Source organism: Papio anubis, chromosome 5 (genome assembly GCF_008728515.1).
Source record: "Papio anubis isolate 15944 chromosome 5, Panubis1.0, whole genome shotgun sequence".
Taxonomy (NCBI): domain Eukaryota; kingdom Metazoa; phylum Chordata; class Mammalia; order Primates; family Cercopithecidae; genus Papio; species Papio anubis.
In genome coordinates this window covers 56,985,187-57,013,002 of record NC_044980.1, presented here as the reverse complement: position 1 = coordinate 57,013,002, position 27,816 = coordinate 56,985,187, and the positions used below count along the sequence as shown (strand labels likewise).

General features: G+C 41.2%; 1 protein-coding gene across 4 annotated transcripts in view; it reads right to left on the bottom strand.

The window, feature by feature from the left end:
- KIF2A (kinesin family member 2A) overlaps nucleotides 1-21,066 on the bottom strand; it is an 85,441-nt gene extending 64,375 nt beyond the window's left edge. For 2 of the 4 annotated variants that reach the window (XM_031666189.1, XM_031666190.1), the window contains exon 1: nucleotides 20,692-21,066. In XM_031666189.1, coding sequence (XP_031522049.1) covers nucleotides 20,692-20,755 — 64 coding nt within the window. In that variant the 5' untranslated portion in view covers nucleotides 20,756-21,066. The remainder of the gene's footprint in view (nucleotides 1-20,691) is intronic. The other 2 variants (XM_031666188.1, XM_031666187.1) reach the window with 2 other exon arrangements.
- Between the last annotated feature and the right edge of the window lie 6,750 nt (nucleotides 21,067-27,816).

Sequence of the window (27,816 nt, the reverse complement as noted above, 5' to 3'; positions counted from 1 at the left end):
TAACCAACAGACAGAATACAAACACAGAAATATGGGGATAAAGGCAATGGATTCCGTTTTTGGTAAGTTTAAGATAGTGGCAGGAAATACATGTGATAGTATCTAAAAGTAGATTAGAAACCAAGAGAAATATTTGGTCTGTAGAGGCATTTTTTTTTAACTTTTATTTAAGGTTTGGGGTTCATATGCAGGTTTATTACACGGGTTAAACTGCATGTCATCGAGGTTTGGTATACAAATGATCCCATCACCCAGGTAGTGAGCAGAGTACCCAACAGCTAGTTTTTCAACCTTCCCACCCTCCCTCCTCTAGTCATCCCAGGGTCTATTGTTGCCATCTTTGTATCCGGTATTTATCCAATATTTAGCTCCAGCTTAAGTAGTTCACTGTTGATGGACATCCAGGTTGATTACATGTCTTTGCTATTATAAACTGTACTGCAATGAACATACGAGTACAGGTGTATTTTCTGTAGTAACAATTTATTTTCCATTGTGTATATACCCAGTAGTGGGATTGTTGGGTTGAATAGTTTTAAGTTATTTGAGAAATCTCCACACTGCTTTCCACAGTGGCTGAACTAATTTACATTTCCACCAATAGTATGTGAGTGTTCCTTTTTCTCTGCAACCTGGCCAACATCTGTTATTTTTTTGACTTTTTAATAATAGCCATTTTGACTGGTGCGAGATGGCGTCTTGTTGCAGTTTTTACTTACATTTCTCCAATGATTAGTGATGTTGAGTATTTTTTCATATACTTGTTGGCCACGTCTGTCTTCTTTTGAGAAGTATCTGTTCACGTCCTTTACCCATTTTTTTTTTCTTTCAGAGCAGGAATGAAAGTTTATTTAAAAGCTTTACAGTTGGGCATGGTGGTTCATGCCTATAATCCCAGCGCTTTCGGAGGCCAAGGCAGGTGGATCACCTGAGGTCAGGAGTTCGAGACCAGCCTGGCCAACATGGTGAAACTCCGTCTATAATAAAATACAAAAACTAGCCAGGCATAGTGGTGGGTGCCTATAATCCCAGCTACTCGGGAAGCTGAGGCAGGAGAACCACTTGAACCCAGGAGGTGGAGGTTGCAGTGAGCCGAGATCATGCCATTGCCTCAAGCCTGGGTGACAGAGAGAGACTCTGTCTCAAAAAAAAAAAGAAAAGAAAAGAAAAAGGAAAAGAAAAGCTTTACAACAGTAAGGAAAGGAAAGGAAAGAAAGAAAGCACAACTTGGAAGAGGAATAAGCAGGCGACTTAAGAAGGCAAGCGTGTCCTTTTGCCCATTTTTTAATGGGACTGTTTGCTTTTTGCTTGAATTGTTTCTTATAAATTCTGGAAACGAGACCTTTGTCATATGCATAGTATGTGAATATTTTCTCCCATTCTGTAGGCTGTCTGTTTACTCAGTTTCTTTTGTTGTGCAGAAGCTCTTTAATTAGCTCCTATTTGTCATTTTTTTTAATTTTTGTTGTAATTGTTTTGGGGACTTGGTCATACATTTCTTTGATAAGGCCAATGCCCAGAATGGTACTTGCCAGGTTTTCCTCCAGGGGTTTTACAGTTTGAGGTGTTACATTTAAGTCTTTAATCCATTTTGAGTTAATTTTTGTGCATGGTGAAAGGAAGGGGTCCAGTTTCAATCTTCTGCATGTGGTTACCCAGTCTCCCCAGCATCGTTTACTGAATAAGGAGTCCTTTCCCCATTGCTTGTTTTTGCTGAAGATCAGATGGTTGTAGGTGTGTGGCTTTATTTCTGGGTTCCCGATCTTGTTCCACTGGTCTATGTGTCTGTTTTTGTATCAGTACCGCACTGTTTCGGTTACTGCAACTTTGCAGTACAGCTTGAAATGGAGTAGTATGATACCTCTGGCTTTGTTATTTTTGCTTAGGATTGTTTTGGCTATTAGGTTCTTTTTTGGTTCATATGAATTTTAGAATATATTTTTCTAATTCTGTGAAGAATGTCATTGGTAGTTTGATAGAAATAGCACTGAATCTGTAAATTGCTTTGGGCAGTATGGCCATTTTAACAACACTGATTTCCCATCCATGATCATGGAATGTTTTTCTGTTTGTATCATCCCTGATTTATTTCACCAATGTTTTGTGATTCTCATTGTACGGCTCTCTTTATCCTCCTTGCTTAGCTGTATTCCTGGGTATTTTATTCTTTATGTGGCTACTGTAAATGGGATTTTATGCAGAGGCATTCTGAAGAAGAATTTTCATTACAATTTTTTAATTAATTTATTTTATTTTATTGAGACAGGGTCTCCCTCTGTTACCCAGACTGGAGTGCAGTTGCACGAACACAGCTCACTGCAGCCTCAACCTCTGGGCCTCAAGGGATCCTCCCACCTCAGCCATCAGTGGCTGGGACCACAGGTACATACCACCATGCTCGGCTGATTTTTGCAAGGTATTTTTTTGTAGAGACAAGGTTTTGCCATGTTGCCCAGGCTGATCGTAAACTCCTGGGCTCAGGTGATCCACCCATTTTGACCTCCCAAAGTGATGGGATTACAGACATGAGCCACTGTACCCAGCAAAAAAATTTAAAGTATTATGAAAAATTGCAAACTTACACAATAGATGATAACCCCCTACATTCAGCTTCACTAATTTTCAACATATGGTCAATCCTACAGCTATTTCTATACCCACAACTGGGTTATTTTGAAACAAATTCTAGCTATCATATCAACTCATCAGTATTTACTTCAGAATGTATAAAGCTATAATTTTATGTGTTTTTAACATTCTCCCTTTTAAAAACCTTTTCTAATATATTTATTTTTCCATCTGTCTCAGATTTTTTTTTTTTTTTGAGACGGAGTTTCGCTCTTGTTGCCCAGGCTGGAGTGCAATAGCATGATCCTGGCTCACCGCAACCTCCGCCTCCCAGGTTCAAGCGATTCTCCTGCCTCAGCCTGCTGAGTAGCTGGGATTACAGGCATGTGCCACCACGCCTGGCTAATTTTGTATTTTTAGTAGAGATGAGGTTTCTCCATGTTGGTCAGGCTGGTCTTCAACTCCCAACCTCATGTGATCTGCCCGCCTCGGCCTCCCAAAGTGCTGGGATTACAGGTGTGAGCCATCGCGCCCAGCTTTCTAAGATGTTTTAATAAAGCTGATTTGTTGTTGTTGTTTTACTAAACTGAATCACATTCCACTCACCTATTTTAAAGTAACATTAAAAAATGATCATTAAAAAAAAAACCCCAAAACCATAAAACAATCTTTACCATATTTACCATTTAAACTCTATTTCCCATGCATCTCTTAACGCGTGGTTTTGTGCTGTGCTTACTATGGTCTCTGTAAATACTGATAAATTATACCATATATGCACATATGTGTATAGGCACACAGATAAAAGGCAACCTTCTCCCACCCTTCAACTCTGGTAACAAAGAGATGACTTCGAGACTAGAGTTGCAAGGCATTTCAAGGCCTTATTCATCCTTTACCAAACACTTGCAGCGTTATTTGCTGACAAATGCTTAATTAATTTGTTTTCTATGTTAAAAGGTCAAGAACAAGTGTTAAGATGAAGGAAGAACATAAACATTTAAGTTTAAACATTAATATAGCCTATGGAAAGGCCTACATAAGTAGTAGGTCTCATCTTGGATTAGACAATGGTTTCTTAGACGTAACAAAAGAAAAAATAGATAACTGGACTTAATCAAAATTAAAAATTTTTGTGCTTCAAAGGATATTATCAAGAAAGGGAAAAAACCATCAGAATGAGAAAAAATATCTGTAAAGCATATTAGATAAGGCAGTAGTATCCAGAACTTTTATACCTCAACAATAAAAAGATTAATATTGACTGGGTACAGTGGATCATATCTGTCATCCCAGCACTTTTGAGAGGCTGAGACGAGAGGATCACCTGAGCCCACGAGTTTGACCAGCCTGGGTAACATAGTGAGACCTTGTCTCTCCACCACCCCAATCCCCTCTAAAAAAAATTAGCCAGGCAAGGTGGCTTGTGCCTGTGGTCCTAGCTACTCAGGCACTGAAGTGGGAGAATCACTTGGTCTTGGGAGGTAAGGCTGCAATGAGCTATGATCATGCCACTGCATTCCAGCCTGGGTGACAGAGTGAGACACTGTCTCAAAAAAAAGAGAAAACATACCAAATTATAAAGCGAACAAAGGATTTGAACAGATCTTTCTCCAAAAAAGACATACAAATGGCTGGGCATGGTGGCTCAAGTCTGTAATCCCAGAACTTTGAGAGGCCAAGGTGGGCAGATTACTTGAGTCAAGTATGAGACCAGCCTAGGAAACGTGGTGAAACCTGTCTCTACAAAAAATATAAAAATTAGCCAGATGTGGTGTGCACCTGTAGTCCCAGGTACTTGGGAGTCTGAGGTGAGAGGATCAGTTGAGCCCAGTAGGCAGAGGTTGCAGTGAACTGACATCACACCATTGCACTCCAGACTGGGCGACAGAATAAGTCTCTATCCTTTAAAAACAGAAAAACAAAACAAAACAAAAAACAAATGGTAAATGAACACATGGAAAGATGTTCAACATCATTAATCATTAGGGAAATGCAAATGAAAATCACAACAAAATGCCACTTCATACCCACCAGGACAACCCACCAGGATCCACTTCATACCCACCATAAAAAAGATGGAAAATAACAAGTTTTGGCCAGGATGTGGAAAATTGGAACCCTCAAATATTACTAGTGGGAATGCAAAATAATACAGCCACTTTGGAAAATAATATGGCAGTTCCTCAAAAAGTTAAGTATAGAGTTACCATATGATCCAGCAATTCCACTTCTAGGTATAACCTACAAAAACTGAAAACAATTTTCAGTTATTTTATGTCCACACAAAAACTTGTATATGAATGGTATTTATAATGGCCAAAAAATGGGAAACCCAAATGTCTATCGATTAATGGATAAATGAAATGAAATATTATTCAACTATTTAAAAAGTACTGAAAACGAGTTACTATACTGGTAAACTTGAGTATGGATTATGCTAAGTGAAAGATGCTATACACTAAAGGCTATGTATTGTACAGTTTCGTTTATACTCAATGTCCAAAACAAACAAATCTACAAAGATAAAAAGTTGATTAGTGGCAGATACCAAAGGCTGGAATGAGAGGGGAATGCAGAGTGACTGCTAATGGGTATGAGTTTCTTTTAGGGTTTGTCATAAAAATGCTCTGAAATTGGACAGTGATAATAATTGTACAACTTCATGAACATACTAAAAAAAAAATCACTTAATTGTACACCTTAAAGGACTCTTTAGGTTTTAGTTTTAGTAAATAAATTCAGGTTATAGTTTTAGTAAGTAAAACTATAATACTTATTTCTCAAAAAATTTTAACTAAATTACTTTATTCTCATAGACATAATATATGATACATCTTTTATTTTTCCATATTGGCTATGATAGATAAACATCAGAACTTAGATGTTTTCTATTATATGTCTGGACCTCATAAACACTTCATAAATTAAGCATGTTATCCTTTACAGGGTCACTTAAAAAAAAAAATTTTTAGGCACAGCCTGAACTTCACAATCCAAGCCAGCATATTTCAAAAGTGTAATGTACACTGTGTGGACAAGAGTATGAGGAAACAGGCATTTTTGCAGATAGTAAGGTAAATTCATATTTATGGAAGACGAGTCAACAAGATCTATCAAAATCACATACACACAATTATCTGACCCAGAGCTTCTACTTCTAGAATTTTCCCCTACAGATATATTCATGTATGTATAAAATGTCAAAAGTTTAAGACTATTAAATACTACAGTACTGGCTGTGTAGCAGCTACAGATTAGGCACAAATGTAAATGTCATCAGTAAAAGACTGGTTAAATAAATAGTGGTATATTTACTCACTAATGAAATGTAGTCCAAGAAAGAATGAGACTACTATTTATCTACTCAAAGGTTCTCCAATGTATCATTATTATTAAGTGAAAGTAAATTACATTCCAGTACATACAATATAACATCTGTAGGAAAAAGTATATATTTACACATATTTATACTACATGTAGACAGAGATACATAAGCACAGATTTTCCTGAAAAATGAAAAAGAAGTAATTCTCTACAAATATAAGAAGCTAGTAATATTTTTGTCCCTTGGAGAAGAACTGGGTAGCTAGCTGTGGGGTAGGGGTAGGATGGAGACTAATAGATATATACATACATACATATATATATCCTTTTGGAACTTAATTAGCCATAGGACTATACGGCTATTCAAAACAGGTTATTAAAGAGAAAACTACAAGCATACATTAAAAACAGTGACACACACTTTGTCATGTCATATTCTTGATGCCTGAAGGATGAAACCACACAAGTCAATTTTTTAGAATGTCAAAACTTGAATAGACAGAGCAGTGAAAGAGCAGCTGGAAATTCATTTAGTCACTGGTTCAGTACATAGATAATTTATAAAGTGTGCAAAGTACATGTCTTAGGCAATGGGGAATATAAAGGAACTTGATCTGACCAGACGCAAACATATAATATAATACAATGAGTGTTTTGACAGAGTAAAGAGAGGAGACTCTCCACTCATAAAGCAGGGGACCCATCTTAGGCTAGGAATCAAAAGGAGATACAGCAGTTAGCTAGGTTAATTAGAAGTGGAGTGTTCCAAGGAAGTTCAGCGTGTCTGGAGTATAGTGTGCCTCAAATAAGCAGCAAGAATGAGACTGAAGAGGCAGGTTAGTTTGTTCGGGGTCCACCATAATAAGCCATGTTAGACTTGGGCTTCATACAAAGGGCAACAGAAGTAGAGAACACTTTCAAAGTTTTCAGCAGGTGATCAGAGGGTCAAACTTACATGCCTGAAAGGTTACTCTGAAACAGTAATTAACCAAATTATTGTTTTGGGTTTTGTTGTTGTTGTTGTTGTTGTTATTAACCAAATTATTCTCCTAGGTGAAGAGGCCTATTAGGAATTTGTTGCAACAGCACAGGCAAGACATAATGCTAGCATGACCAAAAGTTATAGTGGTAGGTACAGAAAAAATGCAGGAAGAGTTACTTGAGTCATTAAATTAGGAGATCTGATAATAGGCTGTTCTTATTGAAAGAATAAGAACAGGAGTTCTTATAGGAGAATGAGGAGAAAGAATATAGGGGAATAAGGAGAATAAGGAGAAAGAATAAGGAGTCAAGGAAGACAACCAAGTTTCTGATTAGAGCAATAGAGTGAATGAGAAATACTGAAGTAGACTTGAGGAGGGGGCGATGGGTTCAATTTTGGACATGCTGAATCTGAGTGCTTATGAGATATCCAAGTGGAGATATGCAGTAATCCATGACATATACAAACAGTACATGTCTGTAGCCAACATGGGCTAAAAAGATGCATTTGGTTTACCCAGAAAGAGAATACTATGTGAGAAGTACTGCAGGGGTAGGATCAAGCCCTGAAGAACAACACTTAAAGAGAATGGGGAAGAAGCACCTGTAAAGATTAAAAAGGAAAAATCTGAGGAACAGAAGGAAAAGAAGCTCTACTTATTTTTAATTAAGGAATTGTTCTTAATAGAAACCCAAAAGAGCATGTAAAGTTAAAAGCAATGTTATTACTCTTAATAAAACTGCAACCAAAGAGCATATAAAAAAGCAATGTTATCACTCTTAATAAAACTGCAACCAAAGAGCATATAAAAAAAAGCATTTACCATATACTTAGAGCCAAGTTATAGTCAACTCTCAGTATCAGCTATAATTTGAAAAATACACAACCCACATATAATCCCAAAACAATTTCGAACAATGAGCTTATAAAAATAAATTTATGGCTGGACGCAGTGGCTCACACCTGTAATCCCAGCACCTTGGGAGGCTAAGGGAGGCGGATCACGAGGTCAGGAGATCGAGACCATCCCATTCAACATGGTGAAACCCCATCTCTACTAAAAATACAAAAATTAACTGGGCGTGGTGGCACGTGCCTGTAATCCCAGCTACTGAGGAGGCTAAGGCAGGAGAATCGCTTGAACCAGGGAGTTGGAGGTTGCAGTGAGCTGAGATTGCGCCACTGCACTCCAGCCTGGCGACAAAGACTCCATCTCCCCACACACACACACACACACAAATAATAATAGTAATCATTTGGACAGGCCCCCAAATCAATCTATTATGTCAGCACGTTAGCAAGGTGCTATAATCTAATTGTTACCATTTTTCCTAACAATATTGTTGCTCATCTAATTTGAAGCATCCTTACGATGGCATTTGTTCCTGTTTAAATTGTCTAAAGTCTTGTGAGCAAGAGAGTTTAAACACAGGCAGTAGCAAAAGAGACTGCAGAAAACTAGAATGTCTTTGTCAAATTACAGAGCCACAGACCATTTGTATTGAGTGCAGTAGCTACTTATCATTTTGTTGTAGCTGACTAACTTCTTCTAGGGAAAAGTCCTTCAACTAATTATTCAAAGAAATCAGATGAAGGGACACATGATGGCCATACAGCAAATACTAGTTGGATTAATAAAAACTCCTGATTAATAAAAAAGTATACCCTAGAAAGGAAAAGAAAAGCATTATGAAATTAATTATTTGACTTCCAATGCCTGGAACATTAATAGTGCACAAAAATGAATTACGGTCTACAATGAATTAGTATATAGAGGATTTAGGGAGCAGACAATCTATGTTCTAATCTCAGATTTGCTACTTATTTTATGTATGACCTTGGAGAAGTCAACTTCCTCATTATAACAATATAAGCAAGTTTTGACCAACAGTAGTATTTAATCAAAGAGCTTCCTATGGTTAAATTCTAAGACGTACCTCACTAATTAGGGCCTCTAATTTGTTCTCATTTCTTAAAAATCTTATAGGTGGCCGGGCGCTGTGGCTCAAGCCTATAATCCCAGCACTTTGGGAGGCCAAGACAGGTGGATGACCTGAGGTCGGGAGTTCGAAACTAGCATGACCAACATGGAGAAACCCCGTCTCTACTAAAAATACAAAATTAACTGGGCACGGTGGCGCATGCCTATAATCCCAGCTACTCGGGAGGCTGAGGCAGGAGAATTACTTGAACCCGGGAGGCAGAGGTTGCGGTGAGCCGAGATTGCACCATTGCACTCCAGCCTGGGTAACAAGAGTGAAACTACGACTCAAATAAAAAAAAAAAATGGGATGGGTGGCTAAAGTTGCCATACACGTGAATCCTTTTTACTATACTATAGCTCATTAAAAAATTGCTCTTCTTACATTGGCCAATAGACTATGCATGACAAAAATGAATGGCAAAATTTTATCTTAATTGTATACCTATATAACTAATCCTCATTCATAAATTATATATTTTTTGTCATTAATTGGTCCATTATTTCAAGAGTGGTTTAACTTTTAACACCTGAAGTTTGCATCCTCTCCTCCCCAACCTTTTTTAGGTTCACAGCAAAATTGAGTAGAAGGTATAGAGATTTCCCATATAATCCTTAACCCCACATATACACAGCCTCCCCACTATCAATGCCCTACACCAGGTACACTCATTACAATCAATGAACCTATCTTGACACACCATTATCACCCAAAGTCCCTAGTTTACATCAGGGTTGACTCTTGGTATTGTACCTTCTATGAATTTTGGCATATGTATCGCGACATGTATCCACCTTTATAGTATCATACAGACTAATTTTACTGCCTCTGTGCTGTGCTTATTTATCCCTTTGCTTACCTCTTTTTGCAAGTCCTAAATTGCAAACTGCAGTTTAGAGAGTCTGAATACTGAAATGGCACTTAGAATCCTAAGGATGAAAAAGAGAAGGCAAATGCCAGGACAGAAAAAACAGGCCAAAAGTAAGAACAAAGAAAAAGTGAAAAAGAGCAGCTGCATTTCAAGAAACAAAACACTTCAATCCTTAAAGAGCTGATGCCATATTATGTGTGTACTGCTTTTCCTTCTCATTCCGTTCCAAGAATTCTGAGAGGGTCCTGGCTAACACACTATATAGCTCAGTATTAAGAAGGCAAAGTACTCAGTTATAGCTTAAGCAAATTCCCACTGCAGGTAAACATGCAATGGAAGTGATTTATACCTTAAACTCACTTACTTTTAGGATATTAGTGGCAAAAACTATATGCAGCCTGAGTTGGATGCTCTCCTTGATATTACCTTGATCGGCTCTACAGTCCTCTACACCGTATTCTTGAATAGGGTTAGCTTGATGAAATAAAACTGAAGAGATTTAAAACCTATACTCAGACTTTCCAAATGTTAAGTAAGTCCTTTCCTTTCAACTCATCTGCCTTTATTCAGCACAAGTGATATACTGCAAAATAACATCAATTCTTCTTGCAGTGTGTTCTGCATATCATTTGTCCCTTAATCATTGCTCACCTCCTAGAATGATGAAATCTTATCCATGCTACCTCTCATTTTCAGTACTACTCTCCCTTTAATCTATCACTAATCACTAACTCCTATTACTGCTCTTAGGAGATTAAGTCCTATAGTAGTTTCCAAGTGTCCTAGAAATTAATTCCAAGATCCTTACCTTACCTCTGTTTCCAGGTCTTTAATAGGGTGTCCCAGATTATCCCTCCTTCCATATCTTCCTCATCATCCTGCCCTCTGCCTGTTTTAAACGCCCTTCACCGGACAGTTCTGTTTCCAGTCAGGGACTTCCTCCATGCTGTCCTACATGGCTAGAATGCCTCCTTCCCCTCAGGGCAACCTACTGGTCATCTTCCTCTTACCATTTAAACTTCATTCTCCACGAAGTCTTGTCAGACACTCTGTTAGGAGATACCACTTTTACTAAAATAATGGATCACAACACTGGCTATACCCTGGAATCACGACTGTGTGACAAGTTAAGCTTCACCAGTATGTGAAGTGCCTTACAGTAAAATACTGATACCTAGACTACATACCAGAGAGACTCTCTAGGTAAAGGAACCAGATATTGGCTGTGGTGGGTTGCCTTTTTTTTTGGTCTGTTTTTTTCCACAGCCCCACAGGTGATCTACTGAGCAGCCAGAGTTATGAACAGGCTGAGCATTCTTTAATCCAAAATGCTCCAAAATCTGAAACTTTTTGAGCACCAACATGACACCACAGTGGAAAATTCCACACACGACCTCGTGATAGGTTGTGGTCAAAATGCAGGCATCAGGCCAGGTGTACTGGCTCACACCTATAATCCCAGCACTTTGGGAGTCTGAGGCAGGCGGATCACTTGAGGTTAGGAGTTTGAGACCAGCCTGGCCAACATGGTGAAACCCTGTCTCTACTAAAAATACAAAAATTAGCTGGGGATGGTGGCACATGCCTGTAATCTCAGCTACTCGGGAGGCTGAGCCAGGAGAATCACTTGAACCCAGGAGGTAGAGGTTGCAGTGAGCCAAGATCATGCCACTGCACTCCAGCCTGGGTGATAGAGTGAGACTCCATCCTAAAAAAAAAAAAAAAAGTTCATTCTTAGCACAGTATAGACACTCAGGAAATTTTACCACAAGTTTGTTTCCTGCTGATCCTGTCTTTCCTGTAGGTAAAATTTGGTCAAAATTAATGCCAAAACCTACAAAAACCTCGAGAAAAAGTCTTCAAAAGTAAATAAAACATAGCCCAGGCAGGAACCTGATTCTTACAGTTCCTTGGCCATAATACATAAGGAGGTTATATCCAAATTACACATAACCACCAGTAGCTGGATCTACTGCTATTTTCATGCTCTGCTTCCTTGGTCTCTGTTTGTTTGTTTGTTTGTTTGTTTTGAGACAGTGACTTGTTCTGTCACCCAGATTGGAGTGCAGTGGCATGATAACAGCTCACTCATAGCCCCACCTCGTCCTCCTGAGTAGCTGGGACTACAGTCACACGCTACCAGGCCTGGCTAATTTTATTTTTTGTAGAAATAGGGCCTCATCATGTTGCCCAGGCTGGTCTCCAACTCCTGGCTTCAAGCAATCCTCCCGCCTAGGCCTCCCAAAGTGCTGGGATCACAGGCACGAGACACCACACCAAGCCAGTCTCTATTTACAAGTACAACCCAGGATTTCTAGAGAGAAACCTGCTGTCAGGTGCTGGTCTGCCAAAAACTTAAAATTGAATAAGTTTGGCCAGGTATGGTGGCTCACATCTGTAATCCCAGTACTTTGGGAGTCCAAGGAGGGAGCATTGCTTGAGGCCAGGAGTTCAAGACCAGCCTAGTCAACATAGCAAGACCCCGTCTCTACAAACAATACAAAAATTAGCTATGCATGGTTGTGCATACCTGTAGTCCTAGCCACTTGGGAAGTTAAGTGAGAGGACTGTTTGAGTCCAGGAGTTGGAGGCTGCAGTGAGCTATGATCATGCCACGCACTCCAGCCTGGGTGACAGAGCAAAACCCCCTAAAAAAAAATTCCTCTTGATACCAAAACAATTTAAAAGTTATAAACTTATACTCAAATAGGTACTAGAAGATAGAAAATAGGCTAATAATGACAATGTCAATTTCAATTGGCTGACTACGGCTATCAGGGCTGATAATGCTGTATTAAGAACTCTGAGACTGGCTGGGCGCAGTGGTTCAAGCCTGCAATCTCAGCACTTTGGGAGGCTGAGGTGGGTGCATCATGAGGTCAGGAGTTCGAGACTAGCCTAGCCAACGTGGTGAAACCCCCATCTCTACTAAAAATACAAAAAAATTAGCTGGGCATGTTGGTGCACACCTATAATCCCAGCTACTTAGGAGGCTGAGGCAGGAGAATCGCTTGAACCCAGGAGGGAGAGGTTGCAGTGAGCCGAGGTCATGCCACTGCACTCCAGCCTAGGCAACAAGAGCACAACTCCCTCTCAAAAAAACAAAACAGAACAAAACAAAAAACAAAACAACAAAAAAAACTCTGAGGCTAAATTCATCAGGAAAGCATGCTAGGAGGGATCATGGATACTGGTCATAGAGGAGAGATGGCATATATGACATGTATTTTCCATCTAAAAGGTCCATAACTTGAGGAGTCTAACTAAAAAGCCTAATCTTTAAAAGGAAAGTAGTAATAATGTACACACAAAATGGCAAACTTCTATCGATACTAATCACACTATAGATGAATCACTTATTTACTTGTTTGTGAGGGCAGGAACTATTTTTGCTTTATTCTGTTTTTGTATCTCCAACACTTATCAAAATGCCTGATACACAGCACACTGTTAATAGAAGTGTATTCAATGAAATCTGCAAAAAAAAAAAAAAAAAGGAAAAGAAAAGAAATATAAGACCACATTATTTTGATATGCCATAATCACTTAAGGTCTATACTCCAAATATCACACACCCTAGTGAATGATCCACTGAATTTCATGTTTTATCATAGTGGGTAACGAGATCCTCAAACTCATGGGCTCAAGCAATTCTCCTGTTTTGGCCTCCCAAAGTGCTGGGATTACAGGCACAAACTACGATGCTCAACCTAGAAACATGACTTTTAAAAGGAACACTTCCGTCACTCATATTACTCTTGGGGGATAGTTTAATATGGTGAAATTCTAATGTCTATTTTCACTTAGCACTATAATATCATTCATATTACTTTAGCTAAAAGAGCTGGAAGATAACTTAACTTGTATTTGTTCTACAACTGAACCAGAAGAATAAAAATTAGTTTTATCCAAGGTTTAAAAATTGTATCTGTTCTTAAGCTTAAGAATCATAATCTCAAAACAAACAAACACCTTAAAATCATTTTAGGTTACAAAACAGAGGTGTTAAAATTAAAGGAGATGGCTGAATCCAAGAATCAAACTTTGCAAAAGATTAATGTCATATTAATCACAACTATACTTATGACTAGAAAGAATGGAGTCTAGATGATCTCTCAAGGAATCTTGTTCTGGATTTTCCACACTCTTGCCCCTTGTCTCATTTGAGCACACAAGATTTAACTGGCTGTTTGCTATTTTCTCTAGCATTTTAGCAATCATGACACATAAAACAAGTTGACACACAGCCTTTCCTCAGAGTTTCAAATCTTTGTCATAAGAATCAAGTGGCTAGGTGATGAATATAGATTCCTGGCTTTCTGTGGTACTTTTGGAAGCAATAAGTAAGTGACTATTTTAAGTTTTTTGCGCTTTTTTCATAGTAGTGGAAAGAATTTTACTACAGGGGTTTGTATGTCTCAAAAAAATTACTGAAGTATACAACTTCACACCATAATCAGCTAACATTTGTCTGCAGCACTTAAGAGAGCTGGGAGTGAAGGGATTTAGGCTTTGCCCCAGGATATGCCCCTTATCAGCCATGTGATCTTGGCAAATAATCCAACCTCAGATTCTTCACCTATAAACCGATAATCTGCCATCTTCCTATCCTGCTTACCTCATAGAGTTCCTGTGAGGATCCAATCAGTTAACATGTCTTGAAGCACTTGGAAAACTATTAAGCCCTAACAAATACGTATACAGAAACATTATCGTCCTAGTCCTCAGGCAAAAGGGAACTATTAGGTCACAAATTCCCCTATTCCATCTCACCCGCATAATCAATCACATAATTGTACCTAAAGAACAACTGTATTGCTACATGGCTCATCTTTATTACTTAAATTTACACACTCTATTCTCCAGAAGCCTATATAATGACGTGTAAAGATGAACCAGCAGAAGAAAAATGTGGCAAAGCATATAAAGAATTCGGCCATTTAAAATCTTTTCTGAAGATTTTCTTTGCCTGTTCTGAACCCCAAAATTCCTGATGGGTCCTCGGAAATTGTCAATTGCCTCTTGATTTCAGATGTTACAAGGAACTCTTTACACCAACACTTAACTAAGAAACAAGAATATTCTCCTCCCACAATTTTAGGTTTTATGAACTTGTAGTAACATATCACTTCTTACCAGGGATCATTCTAATCAAGCTCTGTAACACTGCTCACTGGTGCCTTTCTCTCAAGTAAGAAGCAATTTCCTACATCTTGACTGGGCTGTAAAAAGCGGTATATGGTTCCAAAATAACAGAGAATTCCTCCTTTACTGTCATAGTTCTTGATAGTCTGATTTCTATGCTGAGCATGTCAGGTTCCTGGCCGTCACTGACAAGCTGTATGAATCTAGATAAGTCACTTATGGTGATCTGGGACTCAAGTTCCACATTTATAAAAATGAAAACTAGTTTATCCCCAAAAACCTTTCTGGTGGAAATATTCTAAGATTCTTTTCAGATCACATGTATCAATACAGTCACAGTATTGTGACTAAGAGACCCCCCCAAAGAACAATCCCATATTAGCTGCAGCTTCCAAATGTTCAACATTTCTCATTTCTCCCCCAGTACCCAAAAGGTAGTCACAGCTACTATAGAACTGTTAACAGTGCAGCTTAAAAAACAAAAAACACACTTTGGGAGGCCGAGACGGGCGGATCACGAGGTCAGGAGATCGAGACCATCCTGGCTAACACGGTGAAACCCCGTCTCTACTGAAAAATACAAAAAAAAAAAAACTAGCCAGGCGAGGTGGCAGGCGCCTGTAGTCCCAGCTACTCGGGAGGCTGAGGCAGGAGAATGGCGTGAACCCGGGAGGCGGAGCTTGCAGTGAGCAGAGATCCGGTCACTGCACTCCAGCCTGGGCGACAGCGCAAGACTCCGTCTCAAAAAAAAAAAAAAAAAAACAAACAACTAGCTACGCGACAGAAAGATTGTAGGTTTTTTTAAGAGTCAGTGGGTTGGCCGGGCGCGGTGGCTCAAGCCCGTAATCCCAGCACTTTGGGAGGCCGAGACGGGCGGATCACGAGGTCAGGAGATCGAGACCATCCTGGCTAACACAGTGAAACCCCGTCTCTACTAAAAAATACAAAAAAAACTTAGCCGGGCGAGGTGGCAGGCGCCTGTAGTCCCAGCTACTCGGGAGGCTGAGGCAGGAGAATGGCGTGAACCCGGGAGGCGGAGCTTGCAGTGAGCTGAGATCCGGCCACTGCACTTCAGCCTGGGTGACAGAGCGAGACTCCGTCTCAAAAAAAAAAAAAAAAAGAGTCAGTGGGTTTTAAAAAGGGAAAGGAATTGAATCAGAAAAATAGGAAGACACATGTAAGAAAATATACCAGTCCAATTTCATACCAGGTTATCTCCTGCAGCAGGGAATAATCTTAGGAGTCCAATCCTAACCCCTGTCACTGATAACCTTAGAATACCAGAAAAGTCAGATTAACCTTAGCAGATCACTCAATTTCAATTAACGATGTAGATCCTGACTAAGAGGCCAGTGGGAAGTAGAGGGCCAGAGTAGGGAGGTAGCAGTACAGAGAAGCATAGATGGAAGGTTTTGCTTCCAGCTAAGACGTCATTCTAATGATTAATTAAAATGTTTGAAAACAAAAAATCCAATAATGTATGATTTATTCAAAAACGATGTGCAAGGAACTTTGCTAGGCATCAAGGGGTGGAGGTGGGGGTGGGAGTGGGGGTAACGACACACAGATGCATTCAGAGAATTTAAGAGTCATTAGAGGCTGGGTGCAGTGGCTCACACCTGTAATCCCAGCAGTACTTTGGGAGGCTGAGGTGGGTGGATCACTTGAGGCCAGGAGTTCGAGACCAGCCTGGCCAATGTGGCAAAAACCTGTCACTACTAAAAATACAAACATTAGCCAGGCATGGTGGCACACACCTGTAGTCCCAGCTACTTGGCAGGCTGAGGTATAAGAATCGCTTGAACCCGGCAGGCAGAGGTGCAGTGAGTGGAGATCGCACCACTGACAGAGCGAGACTCCGCTCAAAAAAAAAAAAAAAAAAAGAAGTATTAGTTATTAGTAAGTCCCATTACCCCATGCAGTTTAAAAACATAATATTAAGAATATGTACCCACAGATATGAGCTGAGAGGAGTTGAAAAAGAAAAAGTTACAGACCCAAACATTAATACTTAAGGAAATACGCTATCTCATGAATAACACAGAATAATCTAGGAATTCAGATGCTGACTGAATTTATCTGGTTTTAGTAATCAGTGAAGACTCATTAGGATAGTTTTCATCACGGTCTTGAAAAATAGGAATAAGCTCATTTTAGTGTACCTGTCTGCCCTTGGAATATGTTTATTAGTATAAGAGCATCACTGATGGGAAAAGCATGGTCTGAAATAGGGACATGGATCACCATCAGCAAGCAAAAAGAAAAACATCAAGTCACCAGGTAATAATGGTCTGAAGCGGGACATGGATGAAGCTGGAAACCATTATTCTGAGCAAACTATCACAAGGACAAAAAAACAAACATCACATGTTCTCACTCATAGGTGGGAACTGAACAAGAGAACACTAGGACACAGGAAGGGAAACATCACACACCCCGGCCTGTCATGGGGTGGGGGGAGGGGAGAGGGGCCGCATTAGGAGATATACTTAATGTAAATGAGCAGTTAATGGGTGCAGCACACCAACATGGCACATGTATAAATATGTAACAAACTTGCACATGTTCCCTAGAACTTAAAGTAAAACTTAAAGTAGAACTTAAAACATGTTGTGCACATGTTCCCTAGAACTTAAAGTATTAAATAAAATGGTCTGAAGCAGCCCTTCTTTACTCATGTCATTTCTACTGTCTCAGATATTAGTGTTTATCCAACTGCAAAGTGTATTTTTGTTATAATAACCACTAGTGTTTTATCCAATATACATCTGTTATGGAAGTGAGAGGAAGCAAACAAGCTTCTTTAAAATGAAAAAGGGAAAGCTTGAGGGGCATTCTACCAGACATGATTTCTACTGTGAAACACTACTGTCCAATGCAAATGATCCTTCCCTTCTTTCCAAGTTCTCTACTAATCTTCTGCCTTCCACCAACTCCATCATGCATCTGAGGCACATAAAAAGATACATGACCATAGGTTAGGATAATAACACACGATAATGACTTCCATAATTTCTTATAGGCAAACCGCTTTTGAAACGTGGTTTTAGGTTAGTAGCACTTATGTAAGAACACAAAGGTCTTGTATGTCTGGGAACTTCTGGTATAGGCTGAAGGTGAAGGCTGAAAAAAACCAAAACCACTTCAAGTTTAATAAATTTAAATAAAATATGCTCCATAAAAGTTAAAATGTATACATCAAATATCAGATGCTTTTTTCTGATAAGATTTCAAAGTTAACATCTATACTAATAAAGACTTAAACGAGTGTAAAGAATTTACACATTTTATTGCACCCTAATTTTAAAAAAAATAAATTTCATTGTGCGTATCTGAGGTTTACAACATGATGCTATGGAATATAGATAGCAAAATGGTGAAGCAGATTAACATAGCTATCATTTCACATAATTACTTCTTTAACAACAGCTGCTAAAATCTACTTATTTAACAAAAATCTCGAATACAATTTTACTAACATTGGTACTCCTGTATCTCTAAACTTGTTCATCCTACATATCTGCTATTTTGTATCCTTGACCTACATCTCCCCATTTCCTCTCCTTTCCCCCACCAGCAGTAGTAACCACTGTTTCATTCTGTGTATTTTAGCTCCTTAAAAAAATATTCTACATGAGTGAGATTATGCAATATTTTCCTTAGTGTCTGGCTTATTTCATTTAACTTAATGTCCTTCCAAGTCCATCTACGTTGTGGTAAATAGTAGGATCTCCTTTTTTAAGGCTGAATAATGTTCCATTGTGCGTTGTCTATACACACACATAAACATATACACACATACAGAACAATTTCTTTAGCCATTCGTCACCCATCGATGGACATTTAGGTTGTTTCCCTATCTTGGCTACTGTGAATAATGCTGCAATGAACACGAGACTGCAGATATCTTCACAAAGTGGTGATTTCCTCTCCCTTGGGGGTATACCCAGGACAGGGGTTGCTGTGCACCCAGAATCTTCAAAACAATATGTAAATCCTACTTTTGCTGGTATACTGTGAACTCGTATTTACCTAAAAAAAATGACATTAACAGCACTCTTTCAAGAAAGTAATTTGAAGAGAAAATACAAAAGAAACCTCAACCGAAGTAAAGAAGGTATCTCTTTCCCATCAGTGTTATTGGTAACTTCTAAAGCCCTAAGCGGTATAATTTATCTTTTCATATACAGGATAATGATGGTTTCAGTTGTTACCACAACTTACCTCAAATATAATGGAGGAAAAAAATCATTAGCTATATAGGGTCTTCCAATATATCATACACACAACATGAAAATCAACCTAGCTTCACATAACTTGGTCAAACCTGGCAGAATCTAAGAGGGGCGGGGACGCGAGAGCCAAGTTACTACTGACTAGGCTAGGCTAAAGGCCAATACATAAGCCACAAATAAAAGGAATCGAGGGCAGGCGCGGGGGCTCACGCCTGTAATCCCAACACGTTGGAAGGCCGAGGCGGGTGGATCACCTGAGGTCAGGAGTTCGAGACCAGCCTGGTCAACATGGTGAAACCCCGTCTCTACTAAAAATACAAAAAATTAGCTGGGCGTGGTGACGGGCGCCTGTAATCCCAGCTACTCGGGAGGCTGAGGCAGAAGAATAGCTTAAACACGGGAGGTGGAGGTTGCAGTGGGCCGAGATCGCACCACTGCACTACAGCCTGGGTGAAACTCCGTCTCAAAAAAAAGAAAAAAGAAAAAAAAGGAGTCGGTATGAGATGAAGTCAGGAACACTGCTCAACTCGAGATTATCACACAGCTCTCATTCTTTCAATATTGGTACCTAAAGAAAATAATTTCACTTATCTCCCTCCGTGCATTTATTCCTTTACAATATGAATTATTTACAATCTGGCTGGCATATCTGACTCCACACCCCAAGCTAGTGACATAAAACATTTTCCCCAAGAGAAACCTACAGAAAGATACATAAGCCTAAGGCTCTTAAAAAAAAAAAAAATGAGGCATGTGTCTTCACCTCGCCTTACACTTTTCTCAGTTACCTCTCCCGAGGGTGTGAAAATATCAACATCCGGTCGCCCACCCCCACACCCTCTCAGCAGTGCCTCGCATTGACTCTGCCCATCCCCTATCCTTCCCTTTACATTCTCATCACCTTGGAGAAGCCCATCGAATATTTCTTCGCATTGCTCCCCCACCCTTATTCATGGCTCAGCGCGATATTCTCCACATCTTTCTCCCAAGGAAGTGGCAAAAAAGAAAGCAGCATGGTCGAGGACGAAAGCCGGGGAGGTCTGACAACCAGACGGCAGTTTAAGGCGACAGGATTGGCTCTTTTCCCCCATCTCGGCCTCCGACCAGCAGTCGGTTCTCTAAACGTGAAATCGCTGGTCTTCCCGCTCCCCCACCCCCATCCCCGTCAGAGGCCAGGCCGGTAAAATGCGAAGACCGCGGGGAAGCGCAAGGCAGGGTCATCCCTAACGAAGCCCGCTCCCTCCCGGGCTGGTGTCCCCGGGGAGGGGGCTGGAGATTGCGGGCGGAGGAGCGAGCGGCCCCCGCCCAGAGACCCCCGGAGACGCGACCCTCGACACCCAGGCCCTTTCCCCACCTGGCTTCCCTCCCCCGCGGCCCGGCCAGGAGAACTGCAGCGGCGCCCGGGCGGACCCCACGCCGGCCTCACTGGCACACACACCACACACAAAAGCGCCGCGGCCGCCGCCTTCCCGCCCCCACAGCCCAGCGAAGCAATCAATGAGGCGGCCGGCGCCCGCGTCCCCTCAGTGCACACCCGAACGCGGGGCCGAGCGGTCCAGCGGGGCTAGCAGCGCGGCTCACCATCGCTGCGCTTGATCTCCACGTAAATCCCGATCTGGATCTTGCCGAAGTTGGCCGTTGCCATCACCTCATCTGGAGCAGCGGCAGCGGGCCGAGGGAGGGGGACCGGAGAACGGAAAAGGCGGGGAGGGGGCGGGGTAGGTGTGGGAGGGGGAGCGGCTGCCCGCGGCCGCGCCGGCCCGGGCGACAGCGTGAACGCGAGCGGGGCCGCGAGGAGCAGTTGTGGGGAAGCAGGCGGAGGCCCCGGGCCTGCAGGCCGGCAGGAGGACGCGCACGCCGGGGAGTCGGGGTGAAGCTAGGGCCGGGGCCGTGAGGCGGCGCGGGGTAGAGTGGGAGGACCCGCGCCGCCTGCCAGGGAGCCGACGCTGGGGAGGCGGGGCGCCGCGCGCCTGCGCAGAGCGCGCCTCGGCGTTTCTTCTTCCTCTTCGGCTTGCCTCTCCCGGCTGCCTCCAGGTGGCCCCGCCCAGCTCTGCAGCGGGGCGGGCGGCGGCCGCGGCTTACCCGGCCGCTGTAGCGGTGCGCTCTCGGCCCGGCCCCCCGCTAGCCGGCGTCGTGTTTGATTTCAGCGCGCGGCCTAGAAGACGCGGGAAGCGTCGCGCTGAGCTTTCTTGCCCTCTCGCTTCTGTGAATTGGCGCTGTTGCCGGAATGGGTTAAAGGCCACGTGGTTTCAGGGCTTTCCAGCGGGCAGAGGGATGTGAATTCAAGGGCCCTCCGTTGACAGTATGGGCTGGGTGTTTTCATAGGAAGGTGGCACCCCCTATTTCCGCTTACAGGTGGCTGACCCAAGCAGTCCTCCCAAGCACACTTGGTTCAGGTTTCCCATTCAGTTACGCTGGAAGGGAAGAAACACCTTTGAGGTGTCACCTACCCTAAATCGAAATGAAGATCCACCCCTTTGTAGTCTTGCCTTGTAGTTCATCACGCTCAAAAGGAAGCTCCGTGGTGGGACGTCCTTAACTGTTCAGGTTATGAGGCATCAGATGCTGGTGTCCTGTTTCTGCTGAGGATTCAAGACTTACTTGCCTTGCCCTGTAAAGCCAACAACTGTGACTCAATGGAATAAGGCAGACACATAAGGTTGACTAGGGAATGTGTCTTTCTGCAGTCATTTAATTAGTCTGACCACATCAGCAATGTGGAAAGCAAGACTCTCCATCCTGGCAGAGCAGGAAGGCCACGTGGACCGGGGCCCGGGAAACTGTATTTATAGCACCGTGTAAAAACCTCCAAACGTCTAACTCCTGCTTGTTGTACTGGCAATTGATATGTAGGAAACGACACTTTTCATGGCCTACTTTTCCCAGTCATTGTTTTTTGTTGTTGTTTTGTTTTGTTTTTGAGAGGGAGTCTTGCTCTGTGGCTCAGGCTGGAGTGCAGTGGCGCGATCGCCTTTCACTGTAATCTCCGCCTCCTGGGTTCAAGTGATTCTCATGCCTCAGCCTTCTGAGTAGCTGGGATTACAGGCCCGCGCCACCAGGCCCGGCTCATTTTTGTATTTTTACTAGAATATTGGCCAGGCTAGTCTCAAACTCTTGACCTCAGGTGATCCACCCGCCTCCGCCTCCCAGAGTGCTGGGATTACAGGCATGAGCCACCGCGCCCGGCCTTCCCTAGTCATTGTTAATCTCCCTGTAACAATAACTACAAGTATACAATTTACAATTTAAAAATTGGAAACTGGATATATACATCAGTGCTTATCTGGATATATGTGTCCTCCTAGAGTTTTCAATCTAAGTCATCAAGTAGGTCCTTTAAAAACTGTTAAAAGACTGGCTTCATCTGTAGCTTGAACATATTGAAGGTATCCTTGTCAAAAGAACAATCCTATTGAATCCATTCTAAAGTGTGTATAATTTCTATTAAAACACACACACACACACACACACACTGGATAGACAATGTGGAAAATAACTTCTTTTACATTCCAGAAATGACATCACTCTTGAGAACCCCTGTTTCAAATGAAATTTGACCAAATCAGGGTTTAGCTTTTATTTTTTCTATAATTTTGGGAGTTTTATCTGAACTCTTTGAGCTCCTGTCTAGAATTCATTTTCTGATGTCTCTGCAACTGAGGTATACAACATCTATTTATATTTTATTTATACTTTATAAAGAATGCAAAGAAATCAAGCTATACAGCTCAAAGTTAACATTGCTTCATGAAATATTATTCTTATTATTAGTATTATTTGAGACAAAGTCTCGGTCTGTCGTCCCCAGGCTGAAGTGCAGTGGCATGATCTCGGCTCACTGCCACCTCCACGTCGTGGGTTCAAGTTATTCTCCTGCCTCAGCCTCCCAAGTAGTTGGGACTACAGGCGTGTGCCACTACGCCCAGCTAATTTTTTGTATTTTTAAAATAGAGACGGGTTTCACCGTGTTAGCCAGGATGGTTTCGATCTCCTGACCTCATGATCCACCCGCCTCGGCCTCCCAAAGCGCTGGGATTACGTGAGCCACCACACCCAGCCCATAAAATATTTTTTGTATCATGGTTGCTGACACATACCTTACACTCTGTAGTTTATATGGTTAGTCTTAACCTTTAATCCATATAAAAGGTATTTTTAAAATACATACATTGTTTTGCTCCATAAAAATGTATGACATAACACTTAACAAACACAAAACTTTTCCTTTATAAGACATACCTGGGGCCGGGCGTGGTAGCTCAAGCCTGTAATCCCAGCACTTTGGGAGGCCGAGACGGGTGGATCACGAGGTCAGGAGATCGAGACCATCCTGGCTAACACGGTGAAACCCCGTCTCTACTAAGAAATACAAAAAACTAGCCGGGCGAGGTGGCAGGCACCTATAGTCCCAGCTACTCAGGAGGCTGAGGCAGGAGAATGGCGTGAAAGGCAACAGAGCGAGACTCCGTCTCAAAAAAAGACATACCCAAAAGGCTTACTTTTTTTGGTACACATCAGCATATGTATTTACCAAGACTTTCATTATGGGCTTTGTATGCTAGTGGCTTCCTGAAGAGTAGCCATAAATACATACAATGTGACTATGTTTCCTTCAACATCCTGGATCAAAGATTCTAACTGTGGCTCAGACATTAACAAGATGTATAATCCTAACTAGAACTACTACTAATAAGACCCTGAAGTGGTAACTACTAATTAATCACTAAGATATATATACCCTACTCAGAACTACTGTTTTTATTAGGATTATATAGTCTGCACTCAGACATTTGTTCAATGAGTTAACTTCTTAAACTGCTCAGTATCTCAGTTACCTCTTTGATCAACCTGGAATAATAACTTACATTCTCTCAATCACAGAAATTTTTTGTGAGGACAAATAAAATGTGATAGTGCCTTGATATTTATAGGTTTTTTTTTTTTTTTTTTTTTTTTTGAGATGGAATCTCACTCTATCGCCCAGACTGGAGTGTAATGGCGTCATCTCAGCTCACTGCAACCTCTGCCTCCCGGGTTCAAGCAATTCTCCTGCCTCAGCCTCCTGAGTAGCTGGGATTACAGGCGCCCGCCACTACGCCCGGCTAATTTCTGTATTTGTAATGGAGATGGGGTTTCACCATGTTGGGTAGGCTGGTCTCAAACTCCCGACCCCGGATGTTCTGCCCGCCTCAGCCCCCCAGAGCGCCGGGATTACAGGCGTGAGCGACCGCACCTGGCCTATAATTTGTTTCATGAAAGTAAACCATCCTATAAAATATAACCCAGGCTGCGTGCTGTGACTCATACCTGTAATCCCAGCACCTTGGGAGGCCTAGACAGGAAGATCCTTTGAGCTCAGGAGTTTCAGACCAGACACTTGTAGTCACATTCTGCTCAGTGAAAATACCAGGGGAAAGGCTATTGAAGTGATCACTTAGATAATGCAAAAGAGATAATATCATTTTTTTCTTAAAACCTATAGCTGGCTTCCCAGAATAAAATCTAAATTATTTACAAAAGTCTACGTGATCTAGCTCTGGCTTCCTCAGCAGCCTCATCTGGCACTGTTCTCCTCTCACTCTGCTCCATTTTCGCAGAAGTGCTTTCTGTCCCCTAAATCAGTCAAGATCTCTGATCAGGATGGCTGCTCTTGCTCAACTTTTCATGTGACTGATTTCATCTTCCAGATCTCAGTCAAAAATCACTCCTGGAAAAAGCCTTTCCTTGTCCCTCACCTTACCCCCACTTTTCTCAATCTGTCTCTCCTCCTCAACACTAAAGCAACATCCTCAAGGGTAGAAATCTTGCCTAAAATTCTTCACTCTATCTTTGGCACATAGAAGGGTACCTGGAACACAGCTGCTCAGCAAATACTTGTTGAATGAATGAAGGAAAAGTTTGATAAGGAAAAGTTTGATAATTTGTTACATGTTGCCAAATTTATAGTCTTAGATAGTCTTTTCCCTTTTTTTTTTTTTTTTTTTTTTTTTGAGATGGACCCTCACTGTCACCCAGGCTGGAGTGCGGTAGCATGATCTCAACTCACTGCAACCTCTGCCTTCTGGGTCTAAGCGATTCACTAGAATCAAGAGATTCTCACGCCTTAGCCACACGAGTACCTGGGATTACAGGCATGTGCCACCACACCGGGCTAAGTTTTATATTTTTTGTAGAGGACAGGGTTTTACCAATTTGGCTAAGCTGGTCTTGAACTCTTGACCTCAAGTGATCCACTCACCTCAGCCTCCCAAAGTGCTGGGATTAGAGGCATGAGCCACTGCACCTGGCCCATCTTTTCTCTTTCTGAATAAGCTCAATTGGTAATAAATTTTCTCATTTATATGACCCAGACAATCAATATTTAATGTTTCAGTCTTCTGAACCTCAAAAATCTCTAGCAGATGTAGTTTAGCGTATATGTAATAAATGTTTATAAAAAGTTTAGGCTGGCACAGTGGCTTGTGCCTGTAATCCTAGTGCTTTGGAGGCTGAGGCGGGAGAGTTTTTTGAACCCAGGAGTTTGAGGCTACAGTGAGCTGTGATCCTACCATTACACACAGCCTGGGTGACAGAGTGAAACCCTGTCTCAAAAAATAAAAAATAAAAAAGTTTTAAAACAAAAAGAGTATAAAGTAAAATGAAAGGGAAAGCCCTTGTTGCCCTCCAAGTCCCATTTTCTGGAAGTGGCCACTGTCAAGTATCATATTAATCCAATAATTCTCCATCTTTATTGGGCATAAGAGTCATATGGGATGATTGTTATGCAGACTCTTGGGTCCTATCATCAGAGATTGTGATTCAGTAGATCTAGTTTGAAGTGTAGGAATATGCACTTTTTTAACATTCACTCCAGGTGATTTTCACTCCAGGTCAGGTGATGATGCTTTGAAAAATGTATTTTACAAAAAATTTTAAGCCTGGGCAACATAGTAAAACCTTGTTTCTACAAAAAAATAAAAAATTAGCTGGGTGAGGTGGTGCGTGCCTCTAGTTCCAGCTACTCTGGAGGCTGAGGCAGGAAGATGGCTCGAACCCAGGAATTCAAGGCCACAGTCAGCTATGATTGCACCACTGCACCACTCGCCTGACACAGTGAGACCATATCTCTAAAAATAAAATAAAATAAAATAAAATAAAATAAAATAAATTTTATTATATAAATGATTTTTCCTGTGTGATTAATATTTTAAAGAAATCATGCTGTATATACTGTTCTGAAACTTTCTTTTTTAAAAAAGTACGTATATATATACATTTTTTTTGAGACAGGATCTCACTCTGTCACCCAGACTGGAGTGCAGTGGCACAATCATGTGTCACTGCAGCCTCCACCTCTGAGGCTCAAGTGATCCTCCCTCCTCTCAGCCTCCCAATTAGCTAGGACTATAGGTATGTACCACCATACCCGGCTAATTTTTGTATTTTTTTGTAGAGATGTGGTTTCGCCATATTGCCCAGGCTAGTTTCAAACTCCTGATCTCAAGTGATCCTCCTGCTTCAACCTCCTAAAGTGTTGGGATTACAGGCGGGAGCCACTGTACCCAGCCTAAAATATATTTAGGACTTCTTTTCATGCCAGTGTTCATAGATCTATCTCTATTTTAATATCTGACTATTATTCTACTGTATGTGTGGATAATAGGGGAATGTGTAAGCAAACAGATGGATATTTGGGTTGTTTCCATTTTATCTTTTGCTTTTATCAACAATGTTAAATGTAAACATTATGTACAGTTGTATGAATATTTCTTTAGGATAATTTCCTAGAAGTGGAATTGCTGAGCCAAAAGATAAATGTGTAAAATTTTGTGAAATTCGGAGATTTTTAAAAATGTGATTCTGATGTTATTTTAATGTTTTTGATGTTACACATCAATTATATTTTACACAGTGTTTGAACTAAGGATACTATATCATCATTATTTTTTATTACTAATCCATGCCCTGCCATACCCTCACTCATTTCTGTAGATTTCTAGATTTTAAGCCAAATTCTCATCTTGGACATACTGATGTGTTCTGACTTCAAACTTGTGTACAAGCCCTGGCTCAGGACTTGCTCCAGACCACTGCTATAAATTCACAACTCAACTTTCTGTAATTTCGCAGGGCTAGCTATTTCCATGCCTGCCTTGTAGAGTACTCATCAACCCTGTAAATCCATTCCCTAGCCTGGTTCCCCATAATCTAATTCCACCCACAACCTTGTTACCTACTCTAACACATATGGAACAAACAATACAAATAATATGTAATTAAATGCTAGTTTTGTGGTACAGACTCTAAGTAGACAGTAGAAGAAAGTCAGTGAGAACTATAGCAGTCAGGAAAGATTTCCTGATGCTAAATTTTTAAGCTTCTCTTGTTTTTGTGTTTTATTTATGAGCAGTGAAGAAGTTCACATTAAAAAGGGAGTATCCTCTGGTGGGTGCTAAGGTTTTGGGAGAAAACAAAGGGGACCAGGGAGTAGGGGTCAAGAGGTGTGACTTCACTGGGCCCTGAAAGATTACTGGGACTTAAACAGGAGGACAGCAAAAAAAGAAAGCAAACAAGGCAAGAAAAACCAGAAACAGAATATTTTTATGTGGCCACTTTGATGTGCCCATTTTGATGCTAGCTAGTTAAAACGTAAAAATTACCATGTCTTTTTTAACTGAAGTAACGTATGCAACCAGACATTTATGACCTCTAGCCCATCCCTGATGT